The 27257-nt window shown below is 38.2% G+C and overlaps 2 protein-coding genes, 1 non-coding gene and 2 pseudogenes across 3 annotated transcripts in view; 3 read left to right on the top strand and 2 right to left on the bottom strand.

Annotated features, from left to right (window-relative positions):
* Window positions 1–2662, bottom strand: part of LOC101308544 — a 5907-nt gene extending 3245 nt beyond the window's left edge. Inside the window, exons 1-5 of the mRNA XM_004292327.1 lie at window positions 2493–2662; window positions 1839–2180; window positions 1500–1572; window positions 1261–1373; window positions 1099–1183 (exon numbers count right to left, since the gene is read on the bottom strand). Of these exons, the coding sequence (XP_004292375.1) occupies window positions 1099–1183; window positions 1261–1373; window positions 1500–1572; window positions 1839–2180; window positions 2493–2662 (783 nt within the window). The remainder of the gene's footprint in view (window positions 1–1098; window positions 1184–1260; window positions 1374–1499; window positions 1573–1838; window positions 2181–2492) is intronic.
* Window positions 2663–8308: 5646 nt separating this feature from the next.
* On the top strand, window positions 8309–10910 carry LOC101294522. Its single transcript, XM_004290161.1, has 3 exons — window positions 8309–8430; window positions 8798–9431; window positions 9701–10910. The coding sequence occupies exons 2-3, from the start codon at window positions 8831–8833 to the stop codon at window positions 10711–10713; spliced, it is 1614 nt and encodes a 537-aa protein (XP_004290209.1). The 5' UTR covers window positions 8309–8430; window positions 8798–8830; the 3' UTR covers window positions 10714–10910.
* Window positions 10911–12176: 1266 nt separating this feature from the next.
* On the top strand, window positions 12177–16214 carry LOC101308255 (annotated as a pseudogene).
* A 973-nt stretch (window positions 16215–17187) lies between these two features.
* Window positions 17188–20625, top strand: LOC101307961 (annotated as a pseudogene).
* A 1032-nt stretch (window positions 20626–21657) lies between these two features.
* LOC101294319 lies at window positions 21658–22935 on the bottom strand. The gene is made up of 2 exons (XR_183923.1): window positions 22876–22935; window positions 21658–22785 (listed from the first exon to the last, which is right to left on the bottom strand). It is a non-coding gene; the product is annotated as an uncharacterized LOC101294319 (transcript).
* Window positions 22936–27257: the final 4322 nt, after the last annotated feature.

The following is a 27257-nucleotide window of genomic DNA, read 5'->3' as shown; positions in this document are numbered from 1 at the left end:
TACTCTCTCTCTCTCTCTCTCTCTCTCTCTCTCTCTCTCTCTCTCTCTCTCTCTTCTGGAAAAGAAACAATCTTTATTGGTCTCAACAAATGATACTATAAAAGGAGACATGAGGCGCATAACAGAGAGAAGCAAATAGAAAAAAATAGAAAGCTACACAGCCTACACAGCCTACACCAAGAGAAAATAGATAGCTGCAGAGACAGCGCACCCTAATGACCAAAATTACAGCTCCTTCCAGTCAAGCAAAATACAAATGTCTGTAGTCTCTGACATCAACCTAAACAGAAGCCCAAAAACCTGACAAAAACTTTACTCTATGCACCATCCCTATACCTCTGTTGATTTTACAAAGAGAAATACTTCTACTTTTTCCATCCAAAGCACCCAAATGACAGGTAACCCACTACAACCCGGACAACTTTAGCCTTCTTTCCTTTAAGTTGTACATACTAGAGCAAGACCTGCTGGGATATCCCATCCTAATCCAGCCTCCCTCAACAACATCCCCCACAAACGTAACGAGGCACGTTGAACTCAATCCCTAATCTCTTATGAGTTCCAAAAATTTATCTTCAAGTGAATCACTTCTGCCTTTTCCAGTCACTATTCGGTACTCTATCTATAATGCTATGGTTGGGCTAGGTGCAGATTGGGGATGACAGGTGCAGTTAGTTAAGGCTTTTATTTAATAGAATAAGCAACTGTACCAAATATAATTACTGATTACACATACAAGTCAATTTCTAAGTTGTCTCTGCAACAAAGGATCATTTCATTAGTCACAAAGTGGCAAAGGTTGATTGCTACGTAGCTGTCACTACTGTGAAGAAGGTAGGAACTATAAATATATTCCACTAATTTTTCTTCAGTTATAGGAATTATATTTTATGCAGTCAGATAGAACTAACCATTTCTAATAGTATGAAAAAGAAGAAGAAGAAAAACAGTTAGTTTCTGAACTTCCTAGAAAAAGTTTATTGAACCCGCCCCATTCATATTCTGAGGACCGATAATGAGCACAGAAGATGTACATATCGTTAATATTACAAAATGATAAAAAGAACCCATAAGCAAGAAGGTAGAAGCAGGACTAACCTTTGAAAGAACATCATCTGACGCCCTGGATTGTCTAAAAAGCTTCCCCAGATAAAATGGTATTAGATCACTAATGCATACTCCCCTGAAATATAGCCAAATATCACATGAGTAACCATGAATTGTTGGATATAGCCAAATATCACATGAGTAGTCAATTACCAATACACCCAAAGTGTTGTAGATATAATGTACGGAGCATTTCTCGAGAAAGATTCAGCGAATGACTGCCAGGTCCCATCCAAAGATAGCCTCCGGGCCAAAGATATGCCGACCTATATTGTTTTCTAAATGAGTATTCACAAGTTCAAAGTAGCACTGAATCCATGGAAAAACAGTAATAAATTCAACATGGTAATGTTCAAGCTTGTGAAACAGAAATACCATAACAGAGGACAGACCCATATATTTAGAGCTTCTTCACTGATGAAAAGCCCAAACCCTGCAGCCATAAGCAACCAAAAGTAGATCCACCTGCAATGCATTATGATGATCTGTTAAGATACAAGTAAGGAACTACTGAACTAGCATACATACTCATCAAAAATCACAACTTGCACTGTGAAGCGTAGGGAACTAACAAAGATATATCTCATATAGCAGTCATGCTTTTAAAATGAGAATACAAACATCAATTCTTTCAATCAGTAACAAGTAATAACCAAATACGTTGGAACAGTTCCATCAGGCAAAGTAAACCGTAATTTTCTAACAAGCAAGAGGCAAAACAAATCATATACCCTGGTGCATATTCTGGAAGCACAATGCTGTAGCCAAAAACTTTGAAAGTAAATCCAACAGGGGCCGCTGCCATTGCTGATGAGGATGAGCTTTCTGGCAAGAACTGAATCCCATTCGATGATCCAAGAGTGGGACGCTTGATGCAGATAGATATCAATGTAACTGTTGCAGCTATGCCCAGTGCAATAGCTATTTTAGCCAGAAATGAAGTTTCAGTACCAGTCTGAGTAATCTTAACACTTCCAAGCAGGTCATCATCAATCCCATGTTGCGCATCCGGAATGTCATTAGACATTGCAGCCTCATCATTTTCTGAATCCTCCTTTGAAAAGCTTCTAATCCTACAAAAGTTAATTATCAGCAACTGAAACCAGGAATACTGAAAATTTGATGAACCATTTCACCAAATTTGAATATCTCGACTTAACTTATGATTATGAAATACAGACCTACCAAAAACTTTATAGAAAAAAGTATTGATAGAATTATAGTTGTGACAAATTGACAAAGAAAAAGCGTGATGCTTGGAGCCTATGCTTCAAATATTGTCTGGATTATGACCTGGGTTTTCATTTTCAACACCCTTTTCAGAAAACTTCATATCATTCAAACCTTTCTTTACATCAAACACTGAAATTTACAACTAAACTTACCTGAAAGTTTGGGGTCTGAAGAACTGGGAAACTAGCCTACATTGTTTCCCATTCACCAGCAATCTGTGTCTGACATTGAAACAGCTTGAATGCCTGACAAGTTGAGGATTTGAGAATTTGGGTTTTGGGGTGTGTGGGAATAGAGAGGACCCGGGTGCAAAAACGGCCATTAGAGAGGAGGTATTGATGATGCTAAGTGGGCAACTGCGTTTGAACCAGAGGGAGTGGCGGCTCTGGTTCCATGTGTTTGGCTGTGAGTGGCTACTGAGCGACTGGAGTTAGAGGCATATACTCCAGGAGGAAGAGTACAGATACTCTTCCCTCCGTCGAAAGCGACTTGTTTGCGGCTTAGAAAGGTCGAGACTTTGGTCGTGGATGCTTGTGCTTTTTTACTATAACTTCTCAACCTGATGTTTCAGAAGTTACTGTTTATTTGCAACTTTTTGACTCTTTGATTAAACTCGTAACCTCGTGATATGGAAAAACTTCTTGAGGTTTCTTTTTTTTTTTTTTTAAGGGTTTAGAAAATGTAGAAATTGAAGCCTCTGTCAGTCTATCCTCTGGCAGTCTATCGTAACTAATGTCTACAATGTCTACAATGTGTCAATGTCAAACAATATAACTCTTGAAGCTTTACTTGGTACTTTCTCGCGATTAAACCAAAAAAGCGTATGAGTGATCAAGATTAGTTGCATCAATCAGAAATGACTTTAAATCGCCTTCAACTTCAATCCTTGAAAGACCTTTTCTTTTAGCAACAACGAGACTATCCCTCAAAGCTCCAGCTTCTACAAATGGTATTGAAGTAACTTCGGTTTAATTGGTTGCAACTAGGATAGGTCTTCTATTGTCAACTCTAATGATGAAGGGCAAACTTGAGCTCAATTCTCAAATGATATTTCATTTTTTATGAGCATTTTTATTTGTGTGACAATGAATGGTTGACTCATGCATTTAATGATTGGTTTTTATTTTAATTTATAGAATAATGATTATACATTACGATCGCATGTCACATGTGTAATATTATTTTTTTTTTTTGTAATTTTAGAAAGAGACATCACTTACCAACACTATGTACAAAGCTTTTCTATCATCTTTTTCAACTTGCATCTAGACATAAATAAGAATTTTTTAGAGAGGCCCATGGTATTTTCTATTTTTCTTCGCTCTCTGATTGTCATTCAGGAGTATGATGGCCTTGTCTCATTGCAATTAATCAAGGTGAGTTTGCTCTTTTTAGGGGTTTGTAACTTCCTGTGGAAAACTTCCTCCGATGCTTGAGGCGTCGGAGGTCATTGAAGATGTGGATATGGTTGCCATATTGACATAGATGAAAAATTGTTCAAAGTTGAGAGAAAAGTTAAGGTTCGTGTTGAGCATGGACTCTCAATGCCTGTAATCTTAAAGAAAACCCTCAAATCTGCAACGAGCGAGGGTTGAGAAGGAGAGTCTTCAGTGATTGATCAAGGTAGCATGCAAGTTCATCTTTCATAAGAACGGTGAATGTGCTTTGACTAGGTGTGTTTTTGCTAGTAAACATACATGACATAAAGAAAACAAAAGTCACCTTTGTAGGGATTCCAAGTCTGGTAAACCTAGACTTTGCTAATGGTTCCTTCTTGTTAAAAGGTAGCGCTTGTCCCTTCTAGTTTGAAGCCATTGTTTGGTGCTCTTCTACCAACAACCCTCGAAAGCCCCTCTTGTCATTCGCAAAGATATGATGAATAATGCAAAGTGCAAACCAAGTGCGAGATACTCAAGCTCTAGTACATGTGGACACGTATGTGGAGTTTCTTTAACTGTAACGGTACCTTTGTCCCCATATTTTGAATCATTCAAGCATGAGCCATCAGTGAAATTTGATGATTCTTGTTCTAATTAAAGAGTTCAAACTAGTTGGTACCTGACCATACCAATTACCAAACCATAAATATGAGCCAATTTAGCTAGGATATGTGTAGCGTTGGACTCCCTATAAATATGATGAAGCAGAAGCACCCCTAGCAAAGAATCAAGCAAGAAGACAACGTCATCTATCACTGTACCATACGCAGAGGCATTCTCAACCTCATCCACAGCAAACTGATAAGCAAGTTTGACTGCCATATATTGTTTCCACAAAGAAAAAGTTGCTACGAATATTGCTAAAATTCTTGATAAGTTTTACTCAGTTTCAGAACAAAAGATAAATTTTCATAAGTCCTCTCTTTATTTCTCTCCTAACACACATGCTAATCTTAGGTTGGAGATTGTTAATATTTTGGGTATACAATAAAAGTGTGCAGTAGGTAAATATTTGAGATTACATAATGTCATCTTTTGGAAAGACCTAGTGAATGCAAACGAGCTGCTCTTGAGAATCTCCAAGAAGCTAGCTGGTTGAAAGAAAGGAACTTTGTCAAGAGCAGGGAGATTAACACTCATCAAGTCTATCCTCTCAAGTATGCTTAACCATGTGATGTCTTATTTTAAATGTTCTTCAAAAATTACAAAAACCATTGATATACAGGCAAGGGACTTTGTCTGGGGTTTTGATACCAAATGCCTCTCAGATAGTTGGAGTTTGTACTCCAAAAAATGTGAGGGGACTAGGTGTTAGGCCCTCAGCTTTCTTCAATAATGTTGCAGTTGCTAAATTAGCTTGAAAAATTATGAATGATGAGAACAATTGGTGGTCTCAGATTATGAGGAAAAAGTATCGTAAACATGCCTCTTTGGCTCTTTCTTCAATGCTAAGAAAAAGCAGTCTTACTCCTTAGCCTGAAAAGGCATCCTTGATGCAAGGGAGCTAATCCTTAAAGGCATAAGATGGATTTTAGGAGATGGAAAGAACATTAAGTTCTGGACCTTTAACTGAGTTTGTGAGATACCTTTAATTCTTTTTATTCCTGATGACATAAGAAATATGATCAATTTCAGTTTACACCTCTAAGGTTTAGGGTTAACATCATTTCATTCCCCATGCTTTTAATTTTGAAAATTTACCCCCTAAAGTTTTCAATTTTCATAAATCATGCCCAATTGCTGAAATTCTGTCTAATTCGGATGTTAATTTTGACTTCATAACCCGGCCACTAAAAGGGCTAAAATAGTCTTATAACAACATAAATCGTCTTTTAGGACCTTTTTTCTAAGATTTCATATTATCATTTAACCTCCAAATTGGACGAAATTTTAACAATTGTGTCTGATTTATAAAAATTGGAGACTTTAGGGGGTAAATTTTTAAAATTAAAAATATGAAGAGTGAAACGGTGTTAACCCCAAACCTCAGGAGGGTAAACTGAAATTAATCCTAAAAAATATTATTAACATTGATGACTCAGTTGCTGATTATATTTCAAATAAAAGCCTGGAATGTACCTAAGCTTTTGCAGGTATTAGATCAAGATATTATCAAGCAAATTACAGTATTCCTTTACCTGCAACAGACCAACATGATGAGTATATTTGGGGCCCCATCGCAAATGGTAAGTTCTCTATTAAATCTGCAACATGGTTGCAATATGATAATTTGGAAAAACATCATCAAATTGATCTTATCAATACGATTTGGAAACTTAACATTCCACCTTTGGCTGGCTCTTGAATAGAGGAAGATTAAAAACTAGAGATACACTCTCAAGATTTGGTCTTATTGATAATAATAGCTGCCCACTTTGTGACAATGACAATGAAACTGCTAATCATTTGTTTGGTTACTGCCAATTTACCACTGAGGTTTTGAGGCTAGCAGGAGTCTCTAGCCCCTTTGACTGGCAGGAAGGTTACTTGAAGGTCTTTAGAGAAATGTTCATTAATCAAACTTATGATAAAAATCTTTTTGGAAAAGTTTTTATTTTTTGTTGGCAGATCTGGAAAGCAAGAAATGACACTGTCTTTAAAGATATAATAGTCACAACCTCAAAATTTGTGGCAACTGCTGCTAGTTACCAAAAGGAAGGTCTTGCTCACTGATGATGTTGTTGAGGAGGGAATCAACCAAACCACTCCTACCACTATAAGGTGGTTTCCTCCTCTCAATTCACACATCAAGATCAATTTTGATGGCTCAGTTTAAGGGAATTCAGCTGCAGATGGATATGTCTTCAGGAACCATGAAGGCAATGTTATTCTTTCTAGAGCTAAAAGATTGGGAAAGAAAACTATACCAACTACTGAAGCTGTGGCACTAAGAGATAGCTTAGTCAAAGCAAAGGAACAAAGTTACCAGAATATCCAAGTGGTATGCGACTCAAAACTGGTAATAGATCAGATGTTGTTAATAGGAGAAGTAGCACCCATTGGAGACTGCTCAAGATCATTCAAGAACATTGCAAGATCTTTCTCTTCTATTTCTTTCAACTATGTGTATAGAGAAGCCAACTTTGTGGAGGACGCCATGACTCATGAAGGACACCAACTTCCGGATGGTCACATATAGAGTAATAGAATTCTTAGCTCGGCTACTAGAGCCTTGTTGTTTGATAATGTAAACTCAGGTTATCCGAGAGGTTTCTCTTTGTAATTTTCTTTTCGTATCAATACTAGATCTAATAGCTGCCCAACCTAGAGGTCTTTCAGTGGCATGTTTTGGTCCTCTTCCCCCGTTATATCTAGAAAAAGCGAGTCATCAGTGCAAATAGTAGATTGATACAATAGAAACCCCATGATAAATTGCCCGCCCATAACTTCGAGCAAGAATGCAAGATCACTAATGATTTCATTGATGCTAAAATCGCCAATTGATTTGTCAGTAGATGTCTCTAAGGACCATCACCCATATATATGTAGGACACAATCTCGGCCCCGCAACACCAATGAGGAACCCTCCAAAAAGAACCACAAACTCCACTCGTCCCTCAGAAAATAAGATAGCATCGACAATGTTGTGCACCATACCAAACTCACGCCGTGACCTACAAATTGAAGAGGTAGCAATCTCCAAGCTAAGGCAGGTATAATAAATCTCAAAACCGTAAAAAGATGTGTTAAACGAACAAAGCCAAACCAAAGCACCAAGCATGCCCAGTACTTGAAAAACAACAAGAAAGGAAAGTGGCCTCCCAACCTAATCAACATAGAACAGGCCAAAGAGAGAAAAAGAACCAAAAGAGGGTTCATTATAAGTGATACAGATCAGTTACAAGTGAGAGCTCCTTCTAGACAACTACATAATTAGTGAAACAACCTAGCTATATACCCACAAACCACTCTAAAAGTTGAAAATGTCAAGCTTGCTATAGATCAAAAAGAAAAATGTTATATTTTCATAATATTACCGGTGGCTCAATCCATATACCCCTTTACCAGGAAAAAAAAAAATTAAAAACAAAGCTTGACTAGTCGCGATTTGATCCTATAAACTTGTCATATATGGCAGAACAAAGTCACCAAACATTTTTATTCACTCCGAAAATAAAGATCGTTTACTCCACAGCTATAATCGTACATCACCAAAAACATTATGCGTATTAAGAAGAATACACAACAAAAAAGATTTAGTTTCTCTAGGATGTAATCATATGTACCAAGAAGAGCTAAACGAGGGTATCACATCGTGATCAAAATGCGACCTAATAACCTACCAAAGTTCATTTCGAGTTCCCTTCAATTTCAGAACCCTAGTAACATGTTTCAGCATAAACCCTAAACTCTCTTAACTCCTGACCCAAACAGGGGGAATTAATTTCATGTGTACTGCTAATGATGTGGTCGGCGGCAGTTGGCGCGCAGTTGTTAAATCACGTGCCTAATTGGGCTCTCTAACCCCAAAAAGCGGTTGGCTTTCAACTTCAACACGACGCCGTAACATCATGCCACTCCCTCATGTTCCTTCTTTCTTATTCTCTTTCCCAACTCGAAAGTCTTCGTCTTCTTGCTCCGACCTTGCAGTAGCTCAGCTAATCCAACTAGTGCTTTGGTGGGTTTTCCATATCACCTCGCAGAAGTAAATGTAATCTTTTCTCCTCAATCTTCTCTGTGAAAGTGGACAGCTTTTACTTTGCTTCTGTTTTCCTTATTGGCTAAGCTTGTATTATTGTATGTATTTATAGTGTGCATCATTGACCTGTATTCAGTTGGATCATTAATTTCGTGAATGAGTGCGGTTTTTTTAGGATGAGATCATAAGCCCATAAATTGTAGAATCTTTGATTGTTTTAACCTCAAAGAATTCTTGTCATCATGATCCACTGTTTGCAATTTTTGATTTACTGTTCTTCTACCGGGTTAGCTTTTATTTGGTGAACTAGTTATGCCCAAATTATCAGAAGAGCTTCTAGAATTCTTAGCTGAGATTACCCACAATTGAATTGTGACAGTATTCTGTAGAATCTTGATCTGTTTGAAGAAGGATGGCTTGTGAGGAAGTTCAATCATGGAGCTTTGGTGGTCTTACAGGAGCATTTCTTGACCTTTTAGTAGCTTACTTCCTGCTGTGCATATCAGCTTGTGTGTTTTTTGTGTCCAAATTGTTGAATTTTTGCTGGGTGTATTTGCCTTGTCCTTGTAATGGGGTTTTCGGGTTTAGAAACCGAGATCTTTGCTTGCATAAGTTGCTTAATGAGTGGCCTGTTGCGAAGATTTGTGCTGTTCAGAAGCTGGTGATGAGTAGGTTCCCTTTTGATATTCGGTTTAAGGATCAGACAAGCAATTTGAGTCAGAAGTTGATTAGGGATGTGAATGGAGAGAATGGTGTTCTTGAATTCGGAGGTGAGTCGTGTTATAGTCCGTTTTCGAGTCCAAGATTGCAAAGCTTGGTTGATAAGGAAAGTGGGTATGATGCTAAGGGGAAAAGAATTGTTGTTCTGAAGAAGAGGACTGGTATTCGGCGGCCTAGGAGGGATAGTTCAAAATCTCCTCGTATATTCCCCTTGCCTCTTGATGAAAGAGAAACAAGAGAGGTATCTGGTGAAAGCTCAATTGCTCTAGCTGCAAGACAGGATGAGCCTCAAGGTGAGTGAGAAAGTTATAAACTTGTTTAGTTGTTTTGGTTACTTGAGTTCATGTATTTGATAGACTGTTCTATCGCTTTGGATTTATTTTAATTGTTAGGATGTATTGTCAAAACAAATTTATTGCAAGTTAATAAGTTTTCTGATGAAAGAGGCTAATCCGAAAGTTGCTTAAAAACCGGGAATGGTTGCAAGATTAATTATAGATGTACCATATTGGGAATGATATACACTCACTGCTTTTTTCCGTTTCTAATGATGTCAATACAGCAACCGGAGATGATACAGGGGAAAGAATACATGGAAATTCCAAGTTTAGTGGATCAGCAGTTGAGAGTAAAGGTCTGGACATAAGTTACGGTGAAGAAAAGTTTCCCGTTGTTGAAAATGAAAGTGATACAATCAGGATTTTGCAAGGAGCACTCGCGAAAGAGAAAGCTGCCACTGCTGCTCTCTATTTAGAGCTGGAGAAAGAGCGAGCTGCTGCTGCAACTGCTGCTGATGAAGCAATGGCCATGATATATCGTTTGCAGAAGGATAAAGCATCAACAGAAATGGAAGTGAGACAGTACCAAAGGATGATTGAAGAGAAATTTGTTTATGATGAAGAAGAAATGGATGTTCTGAAAGAGATACTTCTTACGCGGGAGAAGGAGAATCACTTTTTGGAGAAGGAAGTTGAAGCATATAGACAGATGAATTCCTTAGGAAGTGAACAGTCTTATGGTGATTCAAATGATAAGTTGTGTGAATGGAGACAAACTGCAGTTTCTTCGAATATAGATTCACAACTGATGATGCCGTGGACTAATGAAACAAAATCTAACCATATGGGAGTGGTGAATATTGCAGACAGTACCTCTCAGTTTGAGGCTTCATTTGTTGAAAAACAAATTCATTCCAATGGACATGATGTTGTTGAGAAAAGTGTCCTTTCAGCATGGGAAGAAAAACTAGAAACAGATAATGCAATGTGCCCAGGAATGACAACTGAATCACTCCAAGCTAATATTGGGATCAACAAACAATTCTATTGTGATGGAGAAGAGCGGCAGCAAAATGGGAACACTAAAAACAATTGTCAAAGTCCGATGCTTGATACAGAGACAGCTGTTTATGATGTTCATGTCATAGAAGGTAAAGATGAAATGTTGAAAGGAGAAAGTAGGCCATCAATGTATGCTGCTTTGGAGGGACTCCAAGATTTGACATGTGCAGCATCTGGGGTCTGTAGCAGCTCGGAACCTCTGCTGAGCGTAGGAAAAGGCAAAACTCCTCTTTGAAACTTTCAGACAAGATTGGATATCAGCGTTGCAAGATTCTAAAGCAAAGATATCCGGTGTGACTTGCTTGTTTACCTGCTTTATCCTCTTAAGGTAAATCTTAGTGTTCCCAGATTGACCTACATTTCTAGAAGTTGTCAGCATGTGTTTATCCATACATTTTTCTATCATAGCTGAGGTTGTGCTGCGTGCTCATCTTTCCTTGGTAAAAGAGAATAAGATAGGAAAATAATGTTTGATACAACTTATCCAAAACTGAAAAATACAGCGATGCAGGAAACTGTGTTTAGACTATAGACAAAACTAGTGATACCTCATCACTTCTTTGAGACAAACAAGTTAGATCACTTAGATGTATAAACCCATGTGTAGTCTGCCTTTCTGTAAATAATGTACTGGTACTGAGGTCTGATAAGAGTAAGAATATCTAACAAATAAAGGCCACAAAAGTTCATAACTAAAGCAGTGTCTTGCGTTGAAGAATTGAATGGGTAGCCATGATAGTGCTATACTTGATATGAAAGATGGATACTATATGAAGGTCAATGTCATCATAGTCTGTTGAATAGTTATTGGAACTTGGTTTTAATATAGCTGATAGCATATTGTGTTATCATCTTTATATGACATGTTCTAGTCTTGATTCCCTCCTTTTTAGGTACATTTGAAGAAAGACACGGCCAAAGTATGTAACCCCCAGATGTGTGACCATCTGTGGGCTGGTGCTCCAAGTCTATTTGTATCTCATTGATGACTGAAAGGGTATTCTGCACATAAACTTTGATGTATTGTAGTTTTGAGTTTAGTGAAAATGGCTTTTAGAGTCATGTTGATGAATCAGTCCCCCACCTCGTCTTCCCTGGGAAAAGTTTGAAATAGAAAATGACCTCGAATTGTATGAGCAGAAGTTGTAGATGTATGTAATTATTGACTTTTAGCTAGTTTCCCATTACTTAGGTATACACTTATTTGTTCTTTACACCTCCTTCCTTGCTTATGCATATCTTAAAAAAGTTGGTGGATCATGTGAGTACCTCACATCCATTGTTGATATCGACTATCTGTTCTTCTCTCTTAGATGGATGCCTTGAATTACAGAAGACTCCAGGACTCGTGCTCACTGCTCAACCCCCAATTATTTATTTTCTAGGCATTTCAATTCACTATGAGAGATGAGGGTGTGGTGCTCAATTTGTTGCAGTATTAGATATTGATAGGCACCCAACAATCCTGCAGAATGCCACATAGTACATTGAAGTACTGAAGCATTATTATAGAGGCAGTCTGAGGGTCACCATTCTCCACCCAGTTCACTAGCTGGAACAAACAGTCGATGTTGGCATGTTGCATATACATAGCTAGGATTTTAAGACGGTTTGATGGAACTCTCAAACAAAGCTATATAAAGAGTACTACTTACTGAAAGATTATATAACGTGATAATGAAATCCCAGAACGAAAGGATGGCTATTATGGTTGTTCATTTTCTTGTCCTGCAGTTCTTGATGATCTCTCTGGTTCGAGCCGAAGTACGTTTCTACGATTTTGTAGCAAGTGCTTTGTTCCATTTCTCTTAAACTCTCTAATTCCCTGCAGTGGTCATGTTTCTTCGAAAAGTGATGGATTATAAGTTTATAAACTAGTTTAGCTTTTGGCTAACACAATTTCTTTGCCTGGTCTATTTGTTTAGGTAAGGGAGAAGAACTTCCCCAGGTTGTGCGAAACAAAGAGCGTGCTCCTTGTAAACGATATTTTCCCAGGCCCGGAGATACGAGTTCATAATGGGGATACAGTCTATGTAAATGTTCACAATCAAGGATATTATGGTCTCACTATTCACTGGTAATCATCTATCCTTTTCAATACAATATACAGTTTAAGATGCTGTTTAACATAAAAACGACCAATGTTGCAGGCATGGAATAATGCAATTGAGAAATCCATGGTCAGATGGTCCGGAGTATATCACACAGTGTCCAATCCAACCAGGGACTAATTTCACATACGACGTCTTGCTATCTACAGAAGAAGGAACTGTGTGGTGGCACGCTCATAGTGACTGGACGCGAGCCAGTGTTCATGGTGCCATTGTCATCTTGCCTACTGTTGGAAGCACATACCCATTTCCTCAACCTGATAAAGATGAGGTCATTATATTATGTATGAAGCATGAAATTATTATTTTCCCTAATGGTGAATTACTCTTGTTGCAATTTGATTATATGTGACATGTTGATCCTTACATGCAGCATCCTGGTACTTGGGAGATTTGAAAGCAAGGGTTGATGAGGCTATGGAAGAAGGCACATCTTTACATCATTCTGATGCTTATACCATAAATGGCCAGCCAGGGGATCTTTGTCCCTGCTCCAAGTGTAGGTGATTTTGCTAACATAAATCAACTAATTGCTCAACTGTTTGGTTTGAGTATCTGATTCCGGTAGAGGAAGATAACATCCTCAAATTTCAAATTTCAAATTTCATGTTGCAGAGACAACATATCGTCGAAAAGTGGATTATGGCAAGACCTATCTTCTTCGTATAGTCAATGCAAACATAGATGCATACCTTTTCTTTGCAGTTGCTCAACACAACCTCATTGTTGTTGGACTAGACGGATCCTATACCAAACCGATATACACACCCTACATACTCATAAGCCCTGGACAAACTATGGATGTTTTACTCAAAGCAGATCAGGCTCTTGGCTTCTATTACATGGCTGGTAGACATTTCTCTAGTGATAATGCCAAAGTTACTGAATTTGACCATGTCAATGTTACTGCAATATTAGAATACAATGGCAACTATACTTATTCAGCATCTCCTCTCTTTCCCCAAACCCTTCCTATGTACTTAGACTTCGCAGCATAATTGAACTTCACTTACCAAATTAAGAGTTTAGCCTCCCCAGAATATCCAATAAATGTTCCACCAGACAATGACATTACTACCAGAATGTTTATAACAGCTTCCATGAATTCACTCTACTGTGAAGATTCAGGCTTCTTGAGCTGCACAGAGATACCGGTCGCTTCAAGCGTAAATAACATTAGCTGGGTGAACCCGAGGAGTACAGATCTTTTGCAAGCTTACTACAGGTATTCCCATACTCGTTCCCTATATTCTCTTTGCTAGACAACTGGTGGATCCTAGAAGTTATCTATCATATTATTAGACAATCGATGAATCTCCATGACTTGAGCTCTAGCATTTAGTTGTTCATAGAATTCATGATATGCATGTATGAGTAGTGGTTTTTACTTAAGATATATGCACTTAATAGTTTATTAACTCTAATACCGCAAATTAATCTGGACATTCATCATTGATAATGAAGGAACATAAGTGGGATTTACTCGACAGATTTTCCAGACCAACCGCCTACTTATTATAACTTTACAGAAGCAACTTACTCGAAAGATACCATGCTAACAGTACAAGGGACGAAGGTGAAGGTGTTAAGTTATAATGAGTCAGTTGAGATTGTGTTCCAAGGGACTGATGTGCAAGGAGGCTCTGTGAATCATCCACTGCATATGCATGGATACAAGTTCTCTGTGGTTGGTTATGGTTTCGGAAACTATGACAATGAGACTGACCCGAAAGGGTTTAATTTGGTTGATCCTCCTCATGTTACTACGTTTGGAGTTCCCAAAAATGGATGGTTGGCGATCAGATTCGTCGCGAATAATCCTGGTACATTGATAGCGACTAAAACCGGGCATTTCAATTAAAAACCCTTTTGTGTCAAATTGTAGTATATAGCAAATAAGGGTATCGTTATAAAAACCGGGGATTGAGGGTACCTTTACAATTTACGTTAATTACAAAACAAAATAAAACAAAAGATGATAATACTAGAGATATGAGGTTTTATGATTATAAACAAGAGAAAACAAAGAAACAAAATAAAACATAAAAGATCAGATGGATGAGACGTTAGAGACTTGGAAATCCACCACCAAGTATGTTTCAAGACATGTTAACAATCAAAGCTTCAATCATTAAGTCACAAATCGGTATCAATCAAGAACAAACCGTGAACGCATTGCGTAAGTCTTTATTACTTCCTTTGAATACTTAAGCAAGATGAACGCACCATTACTAAACCTTTAGAATAACCAATCAAGGTATAGACGCTATCCTATCAACAAATTATTCTAAGCATTAAGATTAATAAAAGTTTGATTGAACAAGTATGCAAAACTAGTGTGGAACGCTTACCTAGCATGCAATCCTTTTTATTTGGTTTCACCTATTGTCCTATAGGTTTTACTACCTTGAATTAAGCCGTACTAACCGTTTAGGAGATTAAACAACCTAATTCTAGCCCCACTCACAAGTTCATAATGTTCTATGTTGCGCATACATGAACATAAACAAGCAAGAGTTCCCCATAAACCAAAACCAAATAAACAATTTGTAAGACTTAATAATTCGAAACCAAGGTTCAAAACAATATCTAAAACATTCTTAGGGCTTCAAACCTTGCGCTAAGAGAATTCAACCACACATGGCTGTAAAATCACACAAGGAGAATAAAAGATGACAAAACAATAATTCAACCACACATGGCTGTAAAATCACACAAGGAGAATAAAAGATGACAAAGGAAAGGTAAACCGTGGATGATGGAGAGATCAATGATGGCTTGGCGGCTTCTTTGTGCGAGTCTGCAACTATGGAGGTTCTGATGATGTGAGATCACTGCCTCCTCTAATCTTCCCGTCCTCCTCCTCTTTTCTCCTATGATTAGGGTTACGAAACCCTCAAAACTCGTCTATGGGCTTGCCAATGTGGTCTGGGCCTCAAAATAGAAGTTTTGGTCCAAATCAGAAATTCGGGCAAACTGACATTCGGCCACTCAAATGGTCACAACTTCTCCAAAATAGGTATTGATGATCCGTAAAAAAGTTCTGGAAAGTAGACTCGTGTAGCTTTCCATTGATATATGACATATCTTCTGGATCGTTGTGAGCTAATCACAATCTTCTGTCGAAGTTGACCGATGATTTCTGATAGATTTTCTGATTTCTTTCCTTGCACAACATGAATTCCTTTTCATTCAAGATTTACCCTTTTTTGTCTCTTTTGGGCTCCTCAGCTTTATTTATGACCTAAAAACACAAACTTAGTTAATATGAATATGGTTAAGGGAATTACATAGCTAAATAGGGTCGGAAATACATTATAAACGTAGCACTTTGTACTCCTATCATACGTGTGTCTTCCTCCCAAATGTTCATATAAGATCGAACTTATAAACATGGCCATGAATATGAACATGTGTAATTTTTTCCTTAGGTGTTTGGTTTTGGCATTGTCATATGGAGAGACACTTGACTTTAGGTATGGAAGCTGCATTCATAGTGAAGAATGGAGACACCGCTGTAACTAGCATTCTCGAGCCCCCAGCTTACATGCCTTCCTGTGATGTTCCATTGGCTTCTCCTATCAAAGATTCTGATGAGTTTGTAGAAAAGAAAATAGACCAGTAGATACAATTGTAAACTGTGCGAGCTTTATATTATTAACATTGAGGTTTCTGTGATAGATATCAAGTTTGGTAATTGTGCGAGCTATTATACCTAATATAAGGAGCCTCCAACTACATTTCCACAGGCATAGTTTCAATGCTCCAGGGAGTACGGCAATTCCCTATGATACTTTGAACTTTGAAGTAGGATCTTTTAAGTTTCCTTCAACAAGAAGTTTTCCATAATATTTTTCATAGCAAATGGCAAGATCTTAGGATAAAGCAATGGTCGACCTCGAGGCGAAATATACCAACTGCATTTTACATATCAATACATTGAGCTATTTTTGTAACTAAGTAACAGACATGGACCTAAAACAAAGATTGGATAACACACTATATGATACGTCAATCAAAATTTTGATAAGAGGGTATACCTGTGTAGATGAAAAAGTTCTATTGATTGTCATCATAGACTCGTAACATTTGCTTTCTGATTCAGAAGTGCCAGTGTATTGAGTGAGGGTTGCTTACTATATATATAAGTCAGATATGAATGAGCCCTTCAATCACCCCCCTTAACTTTTCAAGACTCGGTTGTCATTATTCTGAACCTAATTGGGTTCCTCGTAAGAAAACCCTCACTGCTGAAATATATGACACTGTCGATTTTCAAACTTTACATACTCCCCACTTCCCCAGCCGTGCTTGTGATATTGATAATACTGAAAAGGTAAGAAGAAAGATTCTTAGACACTCATGATGAAGTTCAACAAAGGATCCTAATTTTGCTTCATGATGAAACCTACATGGAGGGCAAGATCATCTTTAAATTGGCAGTCACATATATGGGAACTGATTGCCTACTGGCTACTAGTACTACAAACATTGATGCAACATCTTTCTCTATCTGCCTCTGGAGAACTTCCAACTCGACCAAAACAATGTCAATCTGCTTCTTGTCACGAGTCAATGAACGATAAGGCAAGGTGAAGATGCACGCCCTTGATGATGTTTCAGGGGAGTTTGTAGGCCTAATTGCTAGCTCAATATCCCATCAACCTGGACAGCCACAGCCTGTTACAAGGTATATGTTTCCCAGAAGGGCTGGTAAGCTATTCAAGTTCTTAGTAATCCTAGTTGCTAAATGATCATTTGGTATTGCGAAACAGAGTCCAAGATGCTCATGCCAATGCACAAGCAGAACCCCATCAACAGAGCACCATGGTACAACATGTGTAGAGTAGATTTCTTGGCCTTGAATGAATATTAAGGACTCTAATTGTTGATGTAAACTTGTAATTATTGGAAAACCTGAAACTCATTTGAGTATATTACCTTTAGAATCTTCACAGAATGTGGCAACCACTGAAAGTGACCAAATGATAATGATTTTCCATATTTGATTAGCTTTGTGTCGCCAGTAGGTGTTGTATGTTATATCTTCATCACTGGATCCCTTATGGTTAGGATAAGAGTTTATACATTGCACATTTACCTTGGTAAGGCTCTCATATACTCTAATTGGTCGATCTAACAAAACCAAAAGATCCTTTCACGCTACTGGTGCTAGCTTAGATTCTATATTTTTCTTCTTCTTGGCCCCGAATGAAACCAAAGAAAGCAGGCGGCCCTTCCCTTTCACTACTCGTAGCATCTTATTCTCTCTCCAATCACCAGAACTAACAACCGGTGCCAATAAAATATGCAAGAATTCCAAACAAGAAGGGGTCCGTCGCATGCTAACGTTGTCTTCTTATTAAACGATTCAGAAAAACGACTTTCATACTTTCATTCTTCTTCTTCTTCTTCTTCTTCTTCTTGCCGCAACATAAAGTATACGTCTGAGGGGAAGTACAGAACATGCATAGCTAAGAAGACAGTTTATGTATACTCGTAATGAAATCCCAAAAGAACAGGACGGCTATTCTACTTGTTATTTTTCTTGTCCTGCAGTTCTTGGTGATATCTCTGGTTCGTGGCGAAGTACATTTCTACGATTTTGTAGCAAGTCCTTAATTCCTTTCAATAACTCTCGTATTCTAACAATTTCAACTTTTGGATGATAAGTGGTTCAACTTTTGGCTAATAGAATTTCTTTTCTTAATCTAATTATTTAGGCAAGGGAGAAAAACTTCACCAGGTTGTGTGAAACAAAGAGCATGCTCGTTGTTAATGACATTTTCCCAGGTCCGGAGATAAGAGTTCGTAAAGGCGACACAGTTTACATAAATGTTCATAATCAAGGATCTTATGGCATCACTATTCATTGGTAATCCATTTTTACCTATACATACTTTACAGTACAGTATATGCATTTCAAGATGCTATTTGACAATGGATCAATGTTGCAGGCATGGAATACTGCAACTAAGAAATCCATGGTCAGATGGTCCTGAGTATATTACACAGTGTCCAATCCAACCAGGGACTAATTTCACATACAAGGTCTTGTTGTCTACAGAAGAAGGAACAGTATGGTGGCATGCTCTCATAGTGACTGGACACGAGCTAGCGTTCATGGTGCCATTGTCATCCTGCCTACTGTTGGGTGTACATATAACTTTCCTCAACCAGATGAAGATGAGGTCATTATATTATGTATGAAACATGAGTTGATCATTTTCTTTTCTAATCAACTTATTCCATGTTGCAATTTGATATATATGTCCTCTCCAAGCTGTTGATCATTTTCTTTTCTAATGTTTGATCCTTGCATTCAGCATCCTGGTACTCAGGAGATTTGAAAGAAAGGGTTGATGAAGCTATGGAAGAAGGCACATCTTTACCCCGTTCTGATGCATACACCATAAATGGTCAGCCGGGGGATCTTTATGCATGCTCCAAGGGTATGCAAATTTGCTAACATAGATGAACTAATTGCTCTACTGTTTTGGTTTGATTACTTGATAATAACTCAAATTTCAACGTTTATATTGCAGAGACAACATATCGTCGAAAAGTGGATTATGGCAAGACCTATCTTCTTCGTATAGTCAATGCAAACATAGATTCTACTCTTTTCTTTGCAGTTGCTCAACACAACCTCACTGTTGTTGGACTAGACGGATCCTATATCAAACCGATATACACAACCTACATGCTCATAAGCCCTGGACAAACTATGGATGTTTTACTCAAAGCAGATCAGGTTCTTGGGCGCTATTACATGGCTGGTAGACATTTCTCTAGTGATAATGCCAAAGTTTCTGAAATTGGCCCTATCAGTGTTACTTCAATCATGGAATACAATGCCAACTATACTCATCCAACATCTCCTCTGTTTCCTAAAACCATTCCCATGTACAAGGACTCTGCAGCAGCATTAAACTTCACTTGCCAAATTAAAAGCTTAGCCTCCCCAAAACATCCAATAAATGTCCCACTAGATAATGACATTACTACCCGAATGTTTGTAACAGCTTCCATGAATTCACTCTACTGTGAAGATTCAGGCTTCTTAAGCTGTGTAGAGACACCGGTCGCTACAAGCGTAAATAACATTAGCTGGGTGAACCCGAGGAGTACAGATCTCCTGCAAGCTTACTACAGGTTTTCCCAAACACTTTCTCTATATTCTCTTTGCTAGATAACTAGTGAACCCTGGAACTAACATATCATGTTACGATCACTGAATCTCTAAAACTTTAGTTTTACATTATAGTGATTGATAAAATGATATCAAGTGTGCTCCAATTTATTTTTATGACACAGATATTTATGTAGTAAATTAGATGATTTTAGTTTATAGATACAAATAGTCAACACTAACGAACATTCACTATTGATGATGAAGGAACATAAGTGGGGTTTACTCGACAGATTTTCCTGATCAACCACCTACTTTTTATAACTTTACTGAGGAAACTTACTCGAATGATACTATGTTAACAGTACAAGGGACAAAGGTGAAGGTGTTAAGTTATAATGAGTCAGTTGAGATTGTGTTCCAAGGGACTGATGTGCAAGGAGGCTCTGTGAATCACCCAATGCACATGCATGGATACAAGTTCTATGTGGTTGGATATGGTTTTGGAAATTATGACAATGAGACTGACCCGAAAGTGTTTAATTTGGTTGATCCTCCTCATGTCACTACATTTGGAGTTCCCAAAAATGGATGGTTGGCGATCAGATTCATAGCGAATAATCCTGGTATGTGTGTGTTCCTCCCAAATGTTCGAATTAAGGAATTAACAAGCATTGCCATGAAAATGAACATGTGTAATTTTTTTCCCTTAGGTGTTTGGTTTTGGCATTGTCATATGGAGAGACACTTGACTTTAGGTATGGAAGCTGCATTCATAGTGAAGAATGGAGACACCGCTGAAACTAGCATTCTAGAACCCCCAGCTTACATGCCTACCTGTAATGTTACATTGGCCTCTCATATCGAAAATTCCAATGAGTTTGTTAAAAATAAATTAGATTAGTAGATACAACTGCAAATTGTATATACGAATGGACCTAAGATAATGATAGCATAGCAGTGTATACATGAATAAGTAGGAGAAATTCAATGACGATCATATAAACTATATATGATAAATTTCAAACTTTAATATCAACTAATAAAGAAGTGAAGGGAAGAGAGCGGAAGAAGTTGGTAGTTAAATCTACTAGGTGAGAGCTCTGTACATAGAGACTCGCACCTTTCAACCATATTTGGTAATCTATATTTCTCACTTGGAATTTGTTCTTCACTTTGTGTTTTATGTGCTCTATATACATATGTATATGTTTAGAAATGTTGACTTCAACTGGACGTGTGCAAGGTGATCTCAGCTTTGCTACTAGTCCGTTCTGTGAACAATGTTAAATCACTATTTGTGATTATCAATGTTGAAATTTTGTTGCTGCCCTTAACCACCCAGGGACCATCATCAATAAGTCTCTTAGCCAATTTCTCAGATCCCACTGTGAGACAGAAAGTGTTTTCCCCACACAATCAGCCTTTGCAACAACTCTTACAAGATTCTTTCCAAGCGTTGGAAAATCGGCTCAAACCTCTACTCCCTTCTTTAATCTTTCCAAACCAGAATGTTTTTCGGAGAGGTTAATATAAGACAATATTATGAAGCCTAGCCTTCACTATCTACGGCTGAAATGGGAGGGGGATAACAGTGAATTGGGTTTGAAACTTGATATGACAAAGCATAAGATTGAGTAGAATGGGATTTTTCAGAGGCCACTGTTCTTCACTTTGGTTCTGATCATTGTTGGGTTAATCTTGTAATGTCCTGTGTCACCACAGGTACGTTTTCTATTGTGATTAATGGGAGTCCTGGCATGTTCTTCAAACCAAGTAGGGGGCTTAGGCAGGGAGATCCTCCCTACCTTTGTCTCTTGATTAGTGAGGTGCTTTCTGTGGCTGACTAGAGAAGTTATGGATCACAATGTACTTGGCGTGAAACTTATGAGATCTTGCCCATATCTGTCACATCTCTTTTTTTACTTTTTTTTTTCCGCAGATGATTCTCTATTCTTTGTAAGGCCACACTCCAGAATTGCTACTGGTTATCAAAAGCTTTCAATGAGTATTGCTATGCTTCTGGGCTGTTAATTAAATAAGGGGAAATCCAGCATTTTATGCTCTCCTAACACACCGGAACAGATGCAGCGTCTTATGAGTCTACTATCAAACATTGATGTTACACACAACCCTGGTAAGTACCTTGGTGTATGAAAAGGAGAGAGTGGCTAGAAATCTTGATGGCTGGAAAGAGAAGTCATTAAATCAGTAGCAACCGCAGTTCCTACCTTTCCTATGGTTTGTTTTGGTATGTGATGATATCCATTCGGCATAAGGGAACTTCTGGTGTGGTTATACGGAAGTAAGAAAAGATTAATTGGCGGAGTTGGGCTCATGTATGTAATCCTAAAGACAAGGGAGGTTTAAATTTTCAATACCTCCATCAATTTAAATCCAGCGCTCATTGCCAAACAGGCATAACACCTAATTCATGAAACCAGACTCTTTATGGGCTAAAGTGTTGAAAGCTCGCTACTTCCCTAATTGTAATTTTTCATGGCTACTGAAAAAGGGTATCGTGCTTCATGGGGTTGGTCAAGTCTTATTGAAGCTAGGGATTTTGCTGCTCAACCAGGGTGGTGGAGTGTGATATCTGGAAACAAAATCTGAATATGGGTAGACATTTGGCTACCTCCTCCAAACATGGGTAGGCTGCAGACCTTAGTGGCATTGCATCCTAATGCCCCTAGTTTGGTTTTTGAGCTAAGTAATAGAGATGACAGGGGAATGGAAACTTGACAGTATTCTCCACCTCCTGCAACCTCATGACATCAACCAGATCAGGGCCCTACACTAAAACATGGAGGCTATCGATTCATGAACACAACAAGTCAACAACATCCCAACCATTGAGATTACTTAATGGATACTAATTGGCACAAACAGTTATGGAAGCTACAAACTCTACGGAAAATAAAACATTTCATGTGGAATCTACCTTGTATAATCTTAACAGAAGAAAAGTTACCAGTTCTCTTCTCTGTCCCATGACAACTCCCATCTGTGGTATTTCAGAAGAAACCATTGAGCACTCCGAATATGGTTCGGTTCTCCTTTGAGCCTAAGGATAGAGGCAAGCAGAGGATTACAACTCTTGATAGCTGGTTTCTTCAATCGATTAATATTGCTCAGGAAATTAGAGGTCTGGTACCTTTGATCAGCTTCATTTGTTGGTTCCCGACGCAGCTAAGCCACACTGCATTGGGTGGTGCCCAGGAATTCACAAAAGCTGCGTCTGAGCATCAATTGGAACAGCTCATTACTGATTCCGTCGGAGGCTGGTGTTGGTGTTGCTGTAGTGGGCGAGTGTGTTTGGGGAACTGTTGCGCCTATCTCTATGGCCTTTGAGAGTGTGGTGTTGGTGTAGTGGTTCACTTTTTTTTTTTTATTGGTCTTGTTGTCGCCGTTATAAGTAAGTGTAAATGTTTAATTAGTACTAACTTTACTCTCTTATTACTCATTCTAACGATAATCTTTTTTATGAGTTCAATTAAATGTTAGAAAAATAAAGGTAAATGCCTATTTAGTCCATTTAACATGTATGTATATAGCATGTGTGTGTATATATATATATACAGGCTTTCTCATGTGCGAATGTCTGCATTTATTCTTACGGTGCGGATTTCCATTTTACACTCACTTTTTAATCGAATTTTCACATCTCTACCGTCTAGTCTTTAAATACTAATGTATAAATCATCTCTATAAAATTTCAGCCAATTTGGTTATCATTAAGGCACTCAAAACTGTGTTTTTCTGTTATAAACATGAACGGTTCAAATTCGACATAATTATGTTCATCCATTGGCTTAATCGAGTTTGAGTGACTTAATGATATCCAAATTGGCTGAAATTTTGCAAAGATGATCTATACATTAGTATCTAAAGACTAGACGGTGGAGATGTGAAAATTCGATTGAAAAGTAAGTGTAAAGTGGAAATCCACACCGTAAGAATAAATGCGGACATCCGCATCTGAGAAAGTCTATGTGTGTGTATGTGTGTGTGTGTATATATATATACCAGGCCCGCTATGAAGCGAACGTCTGCACTGAAGAAAAAGTGTGGATGTCCCTCTGTTCTCCTCTGTCCGGCGCCGACGACGGCGCTCCTCCACCCGAGCGGACACCAACGGCATCTCCGATCACTTTCTCTTGCCAGCGAGATCGATTTGAAGGTCTGGGCAGCAACATCCACCCAAAATTTCAGACAAGGTCGTCGAGAAGAGAAAGTGATCGGGGACACCTCTGGTGTCTGCTCGGGTGGAGGTGCACCATCGTAGGCGCCGGACGGAGGAGAACGGAGACGTCCGCTTCATATCGTTTTCGATATATATACAATCGGTCCAATATTATATATATTTATATTATGGGTCTAGTTCAAGGGACGCAATTTTTTACACAAATTTTAACACCGATTGTGAGCCATTAGATTTTAAAATGCTCAACGGTTGAGATTTATTGTTTGAATGATGCCAACAGACTACCAAGTGAAGTGGAAATGACATGACATTATATATTTCTAATCTAAGTTAAATTTTCTTCATGGAAAAACTAAAATTAAAATTTGGAAAATCACCGACAAAACTGAAAAAAAGTGAGAAAAAGTTGAATAGAAAAAGAAGAAGTCGACGTCGAACGACCGAGCAGAGAACCATGTGTATTGAAACAGATTGATTGAATTCTAATTCTTCTAACAATCATCTCTTCAGTTGTGAGATATATGGGTTACCCATGACTAAATTTCTTCCCCTTTCATAAAAAGCCATAGAATTAATCAACAAGGTTTATTCTTGATTCTTGTTCAGCCAAAGTTCTGTAACCTGGGTTGGCTTCCATAATCACTAAATATTGATACTTGTTCTTTAGTTCGCTGACATAAATTGAAGCAATGAATCTATGATGGAAGCCAAGGATCAGTATTTAGTGATTATGGAAGAACAAGTATCAGTATTGTGCAAAGCTTCAGTATTGTGCAAAGATCCTGAGTGAAAGATCGTAAATTGTGCAAAGCTTGTTTCCCAAATATGTTTAGCTGCAAAACTGATAGGATTGTTTAGCTACAAAACTTTTGCATTGTTTAGCTGATGACTACCCAAATTTGCAGAAGAAAATAGGATGCATGAATGGGAATTTCCAAATTTTTGATATGACACAAAGTTATCACTCTGGTAGGAGGATTAGCCACCACAAGAGGTTTCCTCCGGTTAATTTCCTAGTGGCGAATTCATTTCAAACTGCTCTAGCCCTTAGTTCCTTATAGCTCAATCACCAACCCTGTCACTAATTGTAGATTTGTCTATATGTTTTTGTTGTCAGATTAAATAAGAGTCATAAGACTCATAGGAGTTGGTATTGCGTCTCTGAGTACATGCCTTGCGCACTTCAGCTTTGGTTTGTTCTTCAATTTTCAGTTTTGGTTTATTCCTCACCAATTCATTCTCTGCAAGAGGAGAGAGAGAGAGAATGAGATGGGAGACGAGAATTTGAGCAGAGAAGGAGATGACCCAAAATATCACCTAAAATAATCTAAGAGAAATCCTGACCATTTGTTAAATATTGAATAGCTCAGATCCATTCATGAGGCAATATTAGGCAACCTCTCATCAGGATAGGATCCGGGTTCAGCTTGTATACTTCAAAACAAGCTTAGAGATTAGATTATCTTAACTATATTAAACCCTAAATCATAATCTTTAAGTACTTCTTCAAATGGTATCAATTTTAAGTATTACGTCCATGTCATTATTTTATAAGGTTATTCAAATTACAAGAGTGTTTCTGACTAAGGAAGTGAGAACACTAGATTGAAGAAGATGTACTCTTATTATGAACGTTTAATTTGATCGGATCAAAAATGAAAATGAAATAAAAGAATTTAAGGTCTCTAGTATTTATTCGATCTTCTCATACGACGATTTGAATATTTAAATATTAATAGTGTAATTGGTGCGTAGATTCCGCTCCCTGAATTGAGTCTGAAATTGAGTTGTATGCTCGATGCAGGTACAAGAATGTACGTAGAGTTGGGACTGTACGTTGTCGGTAGCCTGCTGTAGATATAACTAGCTTGTGCACCAATCAAGCTTTAGCATTTAGTGAATTAAAATGGTTTCACAATCACAGACAATGGTCGACTCAGGTGATGATCTGTCCCACCTTGTCTTGCCCTTGGCAATGTAAGTGCCCCCAAACTATACGCACCATTACTCTTAGGCCATGTTTGGTTCATGGAATGAAGGTCTTGGGAAAGGAAACTCATTCCTTTCCTTTGTTTGGAAGCCAACAGGACAGAGGTAGGAAAAGAAACTGGTTCCAAGGTGAAAGGAAAGTTGGAGGGAAAATGCTTCCCTCTGCCTACCCCAAGGAATCTCGTTCCCAGCCACATTCATACAATTATTTATTATTTTTTGACCAAATTGTTGCTGTTAAAAATTGATCTTGTATCCTTCTCACTCATTCCAACCACATTCCTTTATTTGAAACTCTGTGTGGATTGAGCTCGCGACCGAGAGCGACGAACCGTCGACCCAGAATAAGTCCGTCTCCGGTGGCTTTTCGACGGTGAACCACCAACAATAGGACCTTCTCGACGTCGTCAACACATCACTTGTCTTGTTTTCTTCCATCGACGGATGTAAAAGGAGAACTAAAGGCGAAAAGTTTCAAAGCTTCTGCCGATTTCTGCTATTTCCGACAACTTGTTTGGGTTGCCTATGGCTTGCTAGGTGGTGGTCTTCGAATCATCAATCTCAGCTGGGTTTGGATGGAATTTGGAAATGGGTTCGAACACCACATAGATTATGAAATGAGAATTTTCAAAGGTAAAAGTCTTGAATTGAAGTTATGTTATCTGGAAATTGTAGTAGTTGGGTGTTTGTTGATGGATATGGCTAAAAATTTTTGATTATGTATTGATTGCTTTCTGGGTTTTGTAATTAAGAAGTTGTTTTGGATGTTAAAATTGCAATGGAATCAAAAGGATAAATTTCAGATTGTTTTCCTAGTTCTGCCAAACACCAGAAAGGAAAATGGAAAGGAGTTGCAATTTCCCATGGCAAAGGAAAATTCAAGGAACAGATTTACTTTCCTTTCCTTTCCATGAACCAAACTAGGCCTTATGGGTGCAAAGCTTTCTGGCCTAAGAAACGTACAGACTACCAGTACCATCTTCTTCCATTAATTTCACCTTGTTCAAAAGGACTTGACCTAACTTCATTTCAACGCCAGCAAAATAGAACAAAACCCTAGTAAAGACTATGAAACCGGCCAGTAAAACAACATCATCCCTAATAAACAAACCTTAATTAAGGCTATATTTGGTCTAACAAAACCAATTGTGTTAGTTTGGACCCTAAATAGAGGGAGATTAATATTCATAATACAATAAAGATTATGACCCTCTACGACTGTTGACTCAAGTTGAGAATCCAACAAAAATGGAACCAGAGAATCTGAGGCAGTGATTCCCAGCAGAGCCGGCCCTGGGGCGGTCAAGGCGGTGCCGTCGCACAGGGCCCCCGGCCAGCAAGAG

Source organism: Fragaria vesca, linkage group LG2 (assembly GCF_000184155.1).
Source record: "Fragaria vesca subsp. vesca linkage group LG2, FraVesHawaii_1.0, whole genome shotgun sequence".
Classification (NCBI taxonomy): Eukaryota; Viridiplantae; Streptophyta; class Magnoliopsida; order Rosales; family Rosaceae; genus Fragaria; species Fragaria vesca.
The sequence above is the reverse complement of the archived record's forward strand: the minus strand, read 5'-3'. Positions and strand labels throughout refer to the sequence as shown.